The 12,747-nt window shown below is 37.8% G+C and overlaps 1 protein-coding gene across 2 annotated transcripts in view; it reads right to left on the reverse strand.

Moving 5' to 3' along the window:
- Positions 1-12,747, reverse strand: part of LOC140732153 (contactin-associated protein-like 2) — a 1,811,541-nt gene that overhangs the window by 828,746 nt on the left and 970,048 nt on the right. For both annotated transcript variants that reach the window (XM_073054373.1, XM_073054374.1), the window contains exon 11: positions 2,990-3,096. In XM_073054373.1, coding sequence (XP_072910474.1) covers positions 2,990-3,096 — 107 coding nt within the window. The remainder of the gene's footprint in view (positions 1-2,989; positions 3,097-12,747) is intronic.

The following is a 12,747-nucleotide window of genomic DNA, read 5'->3' on the forward strand; positions in this document are numbered from 1 at the left end:
AGCTTGATATCGGTGGTTGGGAAGTTGTTGGAGTCGATTGTCAAGGATGAGGTTACGGAGTACCTGGAGGAATATGACAAGATAGGCAGAACTCAGCATGGTTTCCTTAAAGGAAAATCCTGCCTGACAAACCTATTGCAATTTTTTGAGGAAATTACAAGTAAGCTAGACAAGGGAGATGCAGTGGATGTTGTATATTTGGATTTTCAGAAGGCCTCTGACAAGGTGCCGCACATGAGGCTGCTAAACAAGATAAGAGCCCATGGAATTATGGGAAAGTTACATATGTGGATTTTTCTGGAAACAGAGAGTGGGAATAAAGGGATCCCATTCTGCTTGGCTGCCGGTTACCAGTGGTGTTCCACAGGGGTCCGTGTTGGGGCTGCTTCTTTTTACATTGTATATCAATGATTTGGATTATGGAATAGATGGCTTGTGGCTAAGTTTGCTGATGATACAAAGATAGGTGGAGGGGCCAGTACTGCTGAGGAAACAGAGAGTCTGCAGAGAGACTTGGATAGATTGGGAGAATGGGTAAAGAAGTGGCAAATGAAATACAATGTTGGAAAGTGTACGGTCATGCACTTTGGTAGAAGAAATAAACGGGCAGACTACTATTTAAATGGGGAGAGAATTCAAAGTACTGAGATGCAACGGGACTTGGGAGTCCGCGTGCAGGATACCTTAAGGTTAACCTCCAGGTTGAGTTGGTGGTGAAGAAGGCGAATGCAATGTTGGCATTCATTTCTAGAGGAATAGAGTATAGGAGCAGGGATGTGATGTTGAGGCTCTATAAGGCACTGGTAAGACTTTACTTGGAGTACTGTGTGCAGTTTTGGGCTCCTTATTTAAGAAAGGATGTACTGACATTGGAGAGGGTTCAGAGAAGATTCACTAGAATGATTCCGGGAATGAGAGGGTTAACATATGAGGAACGTTTGACCGCTCTTGGACTGTACTCCTTGGAGTTTAGAAGAATGAGGGGGGACCTCATAGAAACATTTCAAAAGTTGAAAAGCATGGACAGAGTGGATGCGGCAAAGTTGTTTCCCATGGTGGGGGAGTCTAGTACGAGAGGACATGACTTGAGGATTGAAGGGTGCCCATTCAGAACAGAGATGTGAAAAAATTTTGTTAGCCAGAGGGTGGTGAATCTATGGAATTTGTTGCCATGTGCAGCAGTAGAGGCCAAGTCATTGGGTGTATTTAAGGCAGAGATTGAGAGGCATTTGAGTAGCCAGGGCATCAAAGGTTATGGTGAGAAGGTGGGGGGAATGGGACTAAAGGGGAGATTGGATCAGCTCATGATGAAATGGCGGAGCCGACGATTGGCCGAATGGCCAACTTCTGCTCCTTTGTCTTGTGGTCTTATGGATAATAAACTTGATTTGAGATCAAGTCTCACCACCTATCAAACATTTAAAATCTATTGAATGTTACTGACACAGATGAAACATTTTAAAAGTACTGTGTACAAAATATAATAAATAAAACCTTATAACCATTTCGACTGTAAAATAGTCGAAATTACCTCAGGCTCATTTTATCCCCAGTACAGCCATCCTTTTCCAGACTTCAGACCTAAACTGGGGTAGATTCATCTGTTAGATTCCCTAAATTTGGATCTTCTGCTGGACTCTCATGAAAAGTATAGCATCAGAGAGCAGCAAAGAAACTGCCAATACTTCATTCCAAACGTGTTGTTTCCATGCAGAAACTGAAGTAGTTCAACGTTGAACAGCCCCAGTTATGCCGATTTCTAGCCCAGTGATTATGGTGTAGATTCAGTGCTGTTGCAAAAGGGAATGGATATACTGTAGTAAAGCATGGAATAGATTCACAATTGCCCAACAATAGTCTTCATAATTATTGAGAGAAAAATAAATCAGAGATGAAAACATTTAAAACTAAATATATTTGAATTTATGTATTACGAACTCTTCTCATAAGCCCTGAAAAAAGGAAGCGCAGGAGAAAATCTAAAATCGAATTTTGGTTTGGAATTCACTTTGCAGTGAATGTAATTAGAGAAATTATAATCACATTGAATTTAAAGGTAATTATTTTTTAGATTATATTTAATTCATCGTGTATGGGCTTTGACATTATAATAAAATGTTACTGAATTCTTTACTTCTGGTGTTACAAATTCAGAGGATCATTTCGTTGGGCCAGATCATGCTGGGTATTCAAACCACTCAAAACCCCCAGAGCTGCAACAGCTTACTTGAGGACAATGGAACAGGATATACTGGGCATTTCTGCATGTTGGGCCATCAGTGGTGACTAGGCTTCAGGAGGCAGAACTTGAGGATCCACCATCAGCACCAGTCTTTGACAGTTTGCTTCCTTCACAGTCCCTAATGTGACTTCTATTCAAATTCATAAAAAAAAATCTGAATGGATTTAAATAAGTAAAATATAAATATTGTTTCTGAAAATAATTTAAAGTGAAAAATTGCTAAAACATGATCATTTCATTGTCAATTAATTAAAATATAGAATGAAAAAGGAAATAAACAAAAAAATCTGAATTTAAACATATTTGTAGTGAAGATGGGGAACTCCAGCAACCTCTAAATGCACTTCCAACTTCTGCATTGCAGGGTGCAGACACAGAAATCAAGGCTCACTGAATAACAGAGTGGATGAATACCTACAACATTGGTGTTTACCTATGTTGTGCACTATATGCATTTTGAATTATATTGTATTTACTTATTTGTGTTAATATTTCGTTTTATGTGCTATTTGTGATTTATGTTTTGTGGGTGCACCATGGTCCGGAGGAACCTTGTTTTGTTTGGTTGTATATACAGCATGTACATTCAGAGAACAGTAAACAGGAACTTGAGTGGCAGTTCCCTGCAGACTGCTGAACACAATGAAGCATAATCTACTCAAGTGACTTCTAGACAAGAGTTGAACACATCAGAGATCATCAGTTGAGAGTAGAAATGAAAAAAAGAAAAATGGGTGATCTACTCACGGTTATGACAAGTTGCACCAGAATATCCTGTCCCCTCACAGTTACACTTAAAGTTGTCCCAGGTCTGAGTGCACCTTCCTCCATGCTCACAGTAATTTGGTAAGCATCTGCCAGAATAGAGTGCAATAAAGTTTGAGGTACTGAATGAAACAAACTAAAAGTTTGAGGTCTGTTCAATGTGAAGATGTCTATGCACATCCATTTGGGAATAAAACTAATCAGTAAATCCGTTAATTTCTAGAGCAATTAATTCTTGTTTCAACCTGTATTTAATTATCAATTTAATGAACAAAAATAGTAATTAATAAGACAGCAGATGAAAAAAATGAAATTGCAGGAACAAAGATATCTATCACAAAGATTTGCATAAAACACACACTTTATGAATTAATTTAATTTACTGATAACTTTTGTTAATCTCTGCAACGCAGCAGAAATTATTTTTGTGCAATAAATGCCATACACATTGATAGGATATTTAATAATTTACATTAAAATATTAGTAATTACAGTAAAATATAATTTATGCCATGTCTTTTCACCTGGTATAGCAATGTAAGAAATTATCCTTCAGTAAAAATTCACTAGGTTAATCCCAAAGATAGGAAACAGAGAGAAAGGTGAAATGCTAGAATATTTCAACTGCATTAGGGAATGCTAATGAAATTTGATGGAGATTTTTAAAATTACAATGGATGATGATATAGTGAATAGGGACTAAAATCTATATCCTGGAGTTAGAAAAGCACTTCAAGGCTATCATCAACTTAACATGGTCACCAAGACTGTTGAGAAGACTGAGGAAATATTTTAATGTGAACAGCTAACTGTAGGGACATGGAATGGTTTCTCATAGTGATGAGGTGATGCAGAGATAACTTCTGGATTGAACAAATATTTGAATCAGAGGTTAATGGTTGAGAACAGAGCAATTTGGAGGACTGCAATAAAGAGCCAGGTTTGACAACATAAGCTCAGTGACTTCTCTCTTTATTGTCAACTTCTATGATTCTAGTTATCTGTTCATTCCACACTGGATCTGGATCAAAACTCTAATAATAGAGTGACTATGATGTGTGCTCAGGTTACACTCATAAATATCTTTCAAACTAAGCTAATAGTTGCTAGAAAATGTAGAATCTTAAAAGGTAACCTCAGTTTAGTTTTGCAAGACAGTAAGCTGTTACTTTTGAGTTTGTGTACTATCATGCAGCATTATTGTGTTTAGTAATTTGAAACCTAGCAAATAGGTTATCCACTCACACATAATAATGAAGTAATTTAATTTTATTTATTAATCAAATATTTTGTTACAGCTCACGTATAAGCTCCAAAGTTTGAAAGTGAAATAATAATATGGCTTTTCATTGTATGCACACAATTGACCAGAGAGAAGGCTTTGATTTTGATTTATCAAATTTCCCAATTTTGTACTGATAAGTTAGATCTAAAATGGAATTGAATATTACACTTCATGGTATGTTAAAGGTTGCCAGCCTTTAAAATTTTCAGCACATTTACACAGTTTCTAAATTGCTGCCACATTAAGAAAACAGAAATAAAGGTACAATTTGGTAAAGTGGGCCCTTTTGTAATTTATGTAAATCAGAGGATGATTTTGTAAATATTTTTTGAGGGTGCAACAGGATAGATAGAAATTTATTTGTTCTATTGCCCCAGAAGAGTCACAAATACAAGATTAAATGTAAAAGATTTAGAACAGAAGAAATGAGATAAAGTTTAAACAGAATGTTGGCAAGTTGCGAATTCTCCAACAAATGGGTCGGCAGTCAATCATGTGAACATTCAAGATTTGATTTAGTAAATACTTCAAGAAAAAGAAGTTAGAGTTTTGCGTGGAGAGTTGTATAAATTTGTAGAAGTATTTGCTGTCAGCAACTTCAACAATAATGCAGATTGACTGGATTGAATCTCCTGTACCCTTACTGCAACTTTGATCTATTTCCATCAATATATGTATTAAGTACCGTAGATTTCGCACTACAGAGCGCACCTGATTAAAAGCCGCTGGCTCTAATTTTAGAAAGAAAATCAATTTTGTACTTGTACAAGCCGCACTGGATTTTAGGCCGCAGGTGTCCCACGTTGTAATATGAGATATTTACACAGAAAGATATTACACGTGAGGATTTTTTAACTTTTAATTAAATCCATATGGTAACATAAACAAATACATATTGCAAATGCTTTTTTTCGAACCATGCCTGTAACGAGGCTACTTTTAAATATACATACGTATCGGTAACACACAAATTACGTTGCGTATACTTTTTTACTGAACAACATTCCAATATCTCCTAACGACTGGTAAAAAATATATATACTGCAGCCTACCAAGAAAAGTTATTGATCGCCTTTAACTTAAAAGCTGCGTTCGCTCGGGTCTAATGCCGCTCGCCCCCCACCTTCCCGTTTATCGCAAACTGGTATTTCCCACAAGACGCGGCGAAACCGGATGTGACGTCATAGCAACCCGGGATGTAGTACAGAAAACAAATATACTTAAAACACTACTAACTTTAACTAGAAAATACTAACAAATGAATTACTAAGCGAAAATATTATAAACTTCATAAAGGCAGCACAATGCTTTTCTTCGAGTGTTTTCCATGTTGATGAGGGTGAGTACAAATGACTGATTTACAATAATTTAATTGTGAAAGTGCGCTTGATTTATCATACAATTTCATTGGACCTCTGTGAACTACTCATCAATTTTATTGGTCTACTGTTACGAGGCAAAATGTTTTTGGCGGCATGAAAAAAAACCATGCATTAGCCGCACCGTAGTAAAGGCCACAGTGTTCAAAGCTGTTCAAAATGTGGGAAAAAAGTAGCGGCTTATAATCCGACATCTACGGTATTCATCCCACTTTCTTTAGAAGATCCAGTGGTGCTTGATTAAATGTAACATTGTAGCAAATCCACTCCAGTAGCTATGCACACAAATATTTTTCCAACCCACTCTCCATTCCATCTCCATTACCATAAAGAAAGACCAAGACTTATTAATTCCACAGTCAAAGAAGAGGAACTTTGAATCACACTAACAAAATTGTTCATGATTAAAATTCTTGAAAGTCTGCTAGCTGCACTGAAAAGTATAGTCTGTGCAACACAAGTCAATCCATGTAGTGGAAGATTGACTAGCAGTATACAATTGATTAGTTGAGTCACTAGTGGTTGGGAGACCCAGTCCTATTTGATGACAGTGGCAATGGGTTGTTGTAATAAATGAGCACTCCATTAGAGCTTGTGAAGTGCCAGTGTGATGTAATATCAGACACCAGACATGGAATTTACATTCTTAGAAGAGAGAGGAAACAGTGTAAAAATGGCCAATATTACATTTGCAAAAGGGTTATTTCTATTTTTTTAAACTCAAGAAAATGTGACTAGAAGGTTAAACTTGAAGCATACATGCGCATGTTTCACTAAACTGTGATACTCACCCCTAATACATAAACTATGTATCTGAGTTACATGGACACAGCTACAACAAGGTGTTTTAGCTGACATTGGAGAGTGGCAGGAAGCTTTGTCTAACTGTTTTTTAAGGACTCTTTTGACCAAGTTGCTGCCCAGCCACACCCTTGAAGAATTTCTTACTGATCTGTTGAGCAGCCTTAACCTGTAACCCATTTTCACAACGCAATGTTTCTGCAAATTATCAAGCAGTGTATTTCTCATAATTTATATCTTCACACTAATCCTTTGGAGACCCTCTCTAAATGTTCCCACTTCTGCTCTGCCCTCAACCACCTCCATTTATAGAAAATTTCACACATTCTTCTATAATTTAGACAAAAATAATTTAAATAACCATAATAAACATTCTTATAGTATCCATTAATGAAAGTAACCCTAGGATCATAAAGTTACTTTTGAGTATTCAGTCATTATTTTAACCTATAGTTCAGTTTCATTTGTAAGTTTCTAGAGCTCATTAAAAAACATTTTAGAAATAGTTATATAATGAAAAAAATGTTTTTGTTTTGCTGGCCAGAATAGTTTACTCTGAAATATGAAGCAGAAATCACATTCTATCACTGGTGCATGAAATTACTGCAGTAAAATAAAAATTGCAACTCTGGCTTTCTTTGAAACAGTTACAATTTCCCTCTGAAAACTGATTTTCCAATAATCTGCATGGATAATTACAACTGGTGGTTAGCCATGCATTGTCAGTGTCAACACTTAGATTCCTGGTGCATCAATGTACATATCAGAAGAAAGCAATAACAAATAATAAAAAAAAGCTCAATTTTTTTCCTGTCAAAGAAAGTAAAGAAATTAAAATAAAAACGGCAGAGTAGTTGTGGACCTCAAGTAATTAGGTCAGGTAATAAAATGTGCAAAAGTGGTTAATGGAGTTTTCACTGTACTTTTAAAAGGGATGAATGTTCTCTCTCAAGGGACTCAAAATTTCTCATTTGCCACCCAATTAGCAATGATGATAGTTTATGGCAACATCCTAGATTTTCTCCTTTCAAATCAGAAAGAAATAAAAAATAAACTGAGAAATACAAAGACTGGATTGTGTGCAGAAGAATGAAATATCTAAAACATCACAAAACTGTAAAAGCTAAATAATTGTTAGTTTACAAGCATCGTTTTGAAATGATTAAGGGGAGGAATGGCAGTTCTACAAAAATAACACATTTTTGAGGGCATGTGTTTGCATACCATTAAAAACTACTCTTCATACTATTTCAGGTTTCCAGGTAATGAAAATCAAAATAATTGAAGTGGTAAATGCAGGCTCACTTTTAACATTTAAGAAAAACTTGGACAGGTACATGGATGAGAGGTGTATGGAGGGATATGGTCCAGGTGCAGGTCAGTGGGACTAGGCAGAAAAATGGTTCAGCACAGCCAAGAAGGGCCAAAAGGCCTGTTTCTGTGCTGTAATGTTCTATGGTTCTATAGTTCACATGACTTATCCACCTTCAGACCTTTTAGTTTCCCAAGCATCTTCTCTATAGGTATGGTAACGTCACACAATTCATAACCCCTGACACCTGGAACTTCCACCATACTGTTAATGTCTTTCACTGTGAAGACTGCTGCAAAATACTTATTCAGTTCATCCACAATTTCTTTCTCCCTCATTACTACCTCCCCAGCATTATTTTCCAACAGTCCGCTATACACTCATGGCTCTTTTATACTGCCTTTTTTGCATGCATTTTCTATCTCCTGTTGTAATTCGTAGCCCACATCCCTACTACTGTTTGGTGATCTGTATACAATTCCCATCAGGGTACTTTTAGCCTTGCACTTTCCACAATGATTCAACATCTTCCATCCCTAGCTCACCTCTTTCTAATGGTTTGATTTCCTTTTTTTTAAACCAACAGAGCAACACCAACCGCTTTGCCTTCCTGCCTGCCCTTTCAATACATTGTTTATTCTTAGGCATTAAGCTCCCAGCTATAATCTTCTTTCAATCATGATTCAGTAATGCCTACAACATCATACCCATCAATCTGCAACTGTGCTGCAAATTCATCTACCTCGTTCCATATGCTGTATCTATTCAAATGCAACCTCTTCAGTTCTATATTCACCCTTTTTGATTTTGTCCACCTTTTATGTTTCAACTAATCCATTTGACTGCAATTTTGCCCCATGAACAGCCTTTCCTCACCACACATTAGTTCTGTTTGTAAACCAGCTAACTCTTCTTCAGCACTATCATCCACCATTCCTATGATACTTCTGGCATTGAAATATATGCAGGTCAGGACAATTGTTGCTCCATGCCTAACCTTTTGATTCTTAACTTTGTCTGAGGTTTTACGAACATCTGCCTTCACAACTTCTCCACGAACTGTTCTGGCATTCTGGTTCCCATTCCTCTGCAACTCCAGTTTAAACCCCACCATGCAGCATTAACAACCTTCCCACTAGGATATTAGACCCCCTCCAGTTCAAGTGCAAGCCTTCCCTTCTGTACAGATCCCACCTTACCTGGAAGTGAGCCCAATGATCCAAAAATCTTATTCCAGTCTTCCTACACCAACTCCTTAGCCATGTATTAAACCGTATCATCTTCCTAGTTCTAGCCTCACTCACACGTGGCATGGGTAGCAATACTGAGATCACAACCCTGGAGATCATGCCATTTAACTTAGCACCTAACTCCCTGAACTCTCTATGCAGAATCCCATCACTCATCCTACCCATGTCATTGGTACCTTCATGGACCACGAGTTCTAGCAGTTCACCCTTCCACAAAAATACTGTGGACTCAATCCAAGATATCCTGGACCCTTCCACCCAGTAGGCAACATGCCATCTGGGAATCTCATTCTTGCTCACAGAACCTCCTGTCCATTTCCCTGACTAACAAATCCCCTATCACCACAACGTGCCTCTTCTCCCCCACTAACCTTCTGAGTTACAGAGGCAGACTCTGTGTCCAACTGAGAATGTGAAGAGGGTAAGGGGTACGTGTAGAAGGGATGGGCGAGGGGTAAATGTAGTAAAATATGTAGACAGGACTGGGGGAGGATACGTTATTGGGGAAGTAGCTAAAATAAGATTCCAGACAGCAAGTGGCAACCACAAATAAGAGGAACCTTGCGACCACAAGACAATGTGTTCGGCGAAGTATTTTGAGCTATTACCTATTTCGAGTGTTTTGCTTGCGTCCATACCCATTCCAAGTATTATGCTTGCGTCTATGCTTATTCCGAGTATTTCGCGTGATTAGCTATGCAATAGCCAATCAATTGATGAATTTGAATCGGTAACCATATTTGTGAATGTAGAACCCTGCTTTTGGGTATAAGTATGACCTTTGTAAACCGACAAATTGGGAGTTGGCTACCTTACGCCTGAAGTGCGTGGGGCTGTGAACTCCTCTCTGAATAAAAACCGTTTCAGTGGTAATTTCGTGTCTCTGGTGTTTTTCCTCAACTGAGCAGGTTAATAATTTCAGGTTGACACAACCAGTATGACTTTCCTCTATTAGGTCATCCCTGACAGTATCCAGAGTGATATACCTGTTGTTCTTTGTCTTAAGAAAGCCAATGTGCCAAAATCTTTCTTTACAACTCTATCAAACTGTGACAGCACTGTCAAGAAATTATGGATCTGTATTCCCAGAAATCCTTTCTTCTACCACACTCCTCAATGCTCTGTCACTCACTCTGTGAGACCTCCCTGATGGTTGTCCCAAAGTACAACACCTCATACTTGTCTGCTTTAAATTCCATCTGCTGTTCTCAGCCATTTCTCCAGCTAGTCCAGATCCCGCTGCAAGCTTTAATAGTTTTCTTTGCTGTCCACTACACCCCCATCTTTGTGTCACCTGGAAGTTTGCTGATCCAGTTTACCATATTATCATCCAGATCACTGATAGAGGTGACAAACAACAACAGACCCAGCACCGATCCCTGTGGCACATCACTTTTCACAGGCTTCTAGTCAGAAAGGCAGCCATCTACAACCACTGTCTGGCTTCTTCCACAAAGCCAATGTTTAATCCAATTTCTTACCTCATCTTGAATGCCAAGCAATTGAACTTTCTTGACCAACCTCCCATGTGGGACCTTGTCAAAGGGCTTGTTAAAATCCATGTAGACAACATTGACTGCCTTCCCTTCATCAATTCTCCTGGTAATTTCCTCAAAAAACTTCATAGGATTGGTTACACACAACATCACCCTGTCAATCCAAATACTTACATTTGTTGAAGTACTTGATTAATACTTATAAACAACAAACAACATTAGCTATCCTCCAATCTTCCAGTACCTTACCTGTGGCTAAGGATCTCTACTAGGGCCCCAATAATTACTGCATTAGCCTCCCATAGGGTCCGAGGGAACACCTTGTCAGGCCCTAGGGATTTTTCCACCCTAATTTACCTCAAGACAGCAAAGATCTCCTCCTCTGTAATCTGCATAGGGTCCATGGCCTTGCTGCTAAATTGCCTCACATCTACAGACTCTGTATCTGTCTCCCAGACAAATACAGATGCAAAAATTCCATTTAAGATCTCCCCCATCTATTTTGGCTCCATGCATAGAGTACCATTCCAATCTTCCAGAGGACCAATTTGTCCCTTGATATCCTTTAGCTCTTAAGAAGAAGCCCTTAGGATTCTCCTCCACATAGTCTGCTAGAGCAACCTCATGTCTTCTTTTAATCCTCCTGATTTCCTTCTTAAGTATTTTCTTGCATTTCTTATACTCAAGTGCTAAATTTGTTCCTGTCTGCCTATACTTCATATTTCTTAACCAGGGCCTTAATATCTCTCAAAAACTAAGGTTCCCAAAGCATGTTATCCTTGCTTTGTATTCTGACAGGAACATACAAATTCTCTACTCTCAAAATTTCACTCCTGAAGGGCTCCCACTTACCAAGTACACTTTTGCCAGAAAATAACCTGCCCCAATCCACATTGGCCAGATCTTTTCTAATACCATCAAAATTGGCCTTTTTCCAGTTTAGAACTTCAACTTGAGGACCTGACCTATCCTGTTCCATAATTACCTTGAAACTAATGCATTATGATCTCTAAATGCAACGTTTTCCCCTACACAAACTTCTGTCACTTGCCTAATAGGAGATCACACTCTCTTTAGCTGGGACTTCTGATTAAGGAAACTTTCCTGAACACATTTGACAATTTCTATTCCATCTATCACTTTTGCAATTTGGGTGTCCCAGTCAATATGTGGAAAATTAAAATCACCTACTATCACATCCTCTACAAATTTTCTCCTCTAAATCTAGCAGACTATAGTGTGGTCTATAATCTAATCCATTGAATGTGATCAAACCTTAATTTTCCTCAGCTCTACCCTCAAAGCTTCACTGGATGAGCTCTCCAGTCTGTCCTGACTGAGCCCTACCTGCCTCCATTCTCCTTTAATCCTCTCTATCATGTCTAAAACAATGGAACCCCAGAACACCAAGCTGCCAGTCCTGTCCCTCCTGCAACCAAGTATCACTAATGGCTACAATGTCATACTTCACCTGCCTTTGCTACAATACTGTTTGCAGTGAAATATACTCAGCATAAAAAAAACAGAAATATATATAAATATACTCAGCATTAAAAAAAACAGAAATATATATAAATATACTCAGCATAAAAAATTGAAATAAAAAGGAGAAATAGAACATAGAATCATCAAGGTGAAATCCTAGCCTCACCATTATTTTGCACTGTAAATTCGGAACTTATAAATATAATTACTCATCAGCAAATTCAACATAAAACCAGTCTGCAGCCTTTCCTAGTCTGTGCGAAATCTGTTACTCAATTCATCATCCTAAAGGTTCTAATCACTATTTAACCTTTATATAATTCCATCATTTGATTCCCTCTTTCAGCAAGGTACTTTTCAATCATTTCAATTAGCCAACAAAATACTCAAACCCTTTGCTTTACTTATTTAATAAGCAACATTCCTTTACTTTTGGACAATGTTTCGCTTTTGATGCCCCTTAAAACTACAAGAAACTAATAAATGGCCAATTAAATCTTGGAAGTACTGCAGCTAATGAGTTTACCACACACTAATAGAAGAAATCAACTAATTTGCAATGCTTAGAATTCCTGGATTTCAATTTAACGGTGGTGAGGAGGGAATGGAGTTACATTCCAAGCTTGTGCAATGAAGCTTTTACTAACACAAAAATCAACAGTAAATCTATAAGTGTCAGTTCTAAATCTGTTTTCTTGCAAACATGAAAGCCAAAACTTAACACAGAAGAAG

This window comes from Hemitrygon akajei, chromosome 8 (assembly GCF_048418815.1).
Source record: "Hemitrygon akajei chromosome 8, sHemAka1.3, whole genome shotgun sequence".
NCBI classification, from domain to species: Eukaryota; Metazoa; Chordata; class Chondrichthyes; order Myliobatiformes; family Dasyatidae; genus Hemitrygon; species Hemitrygon akajei.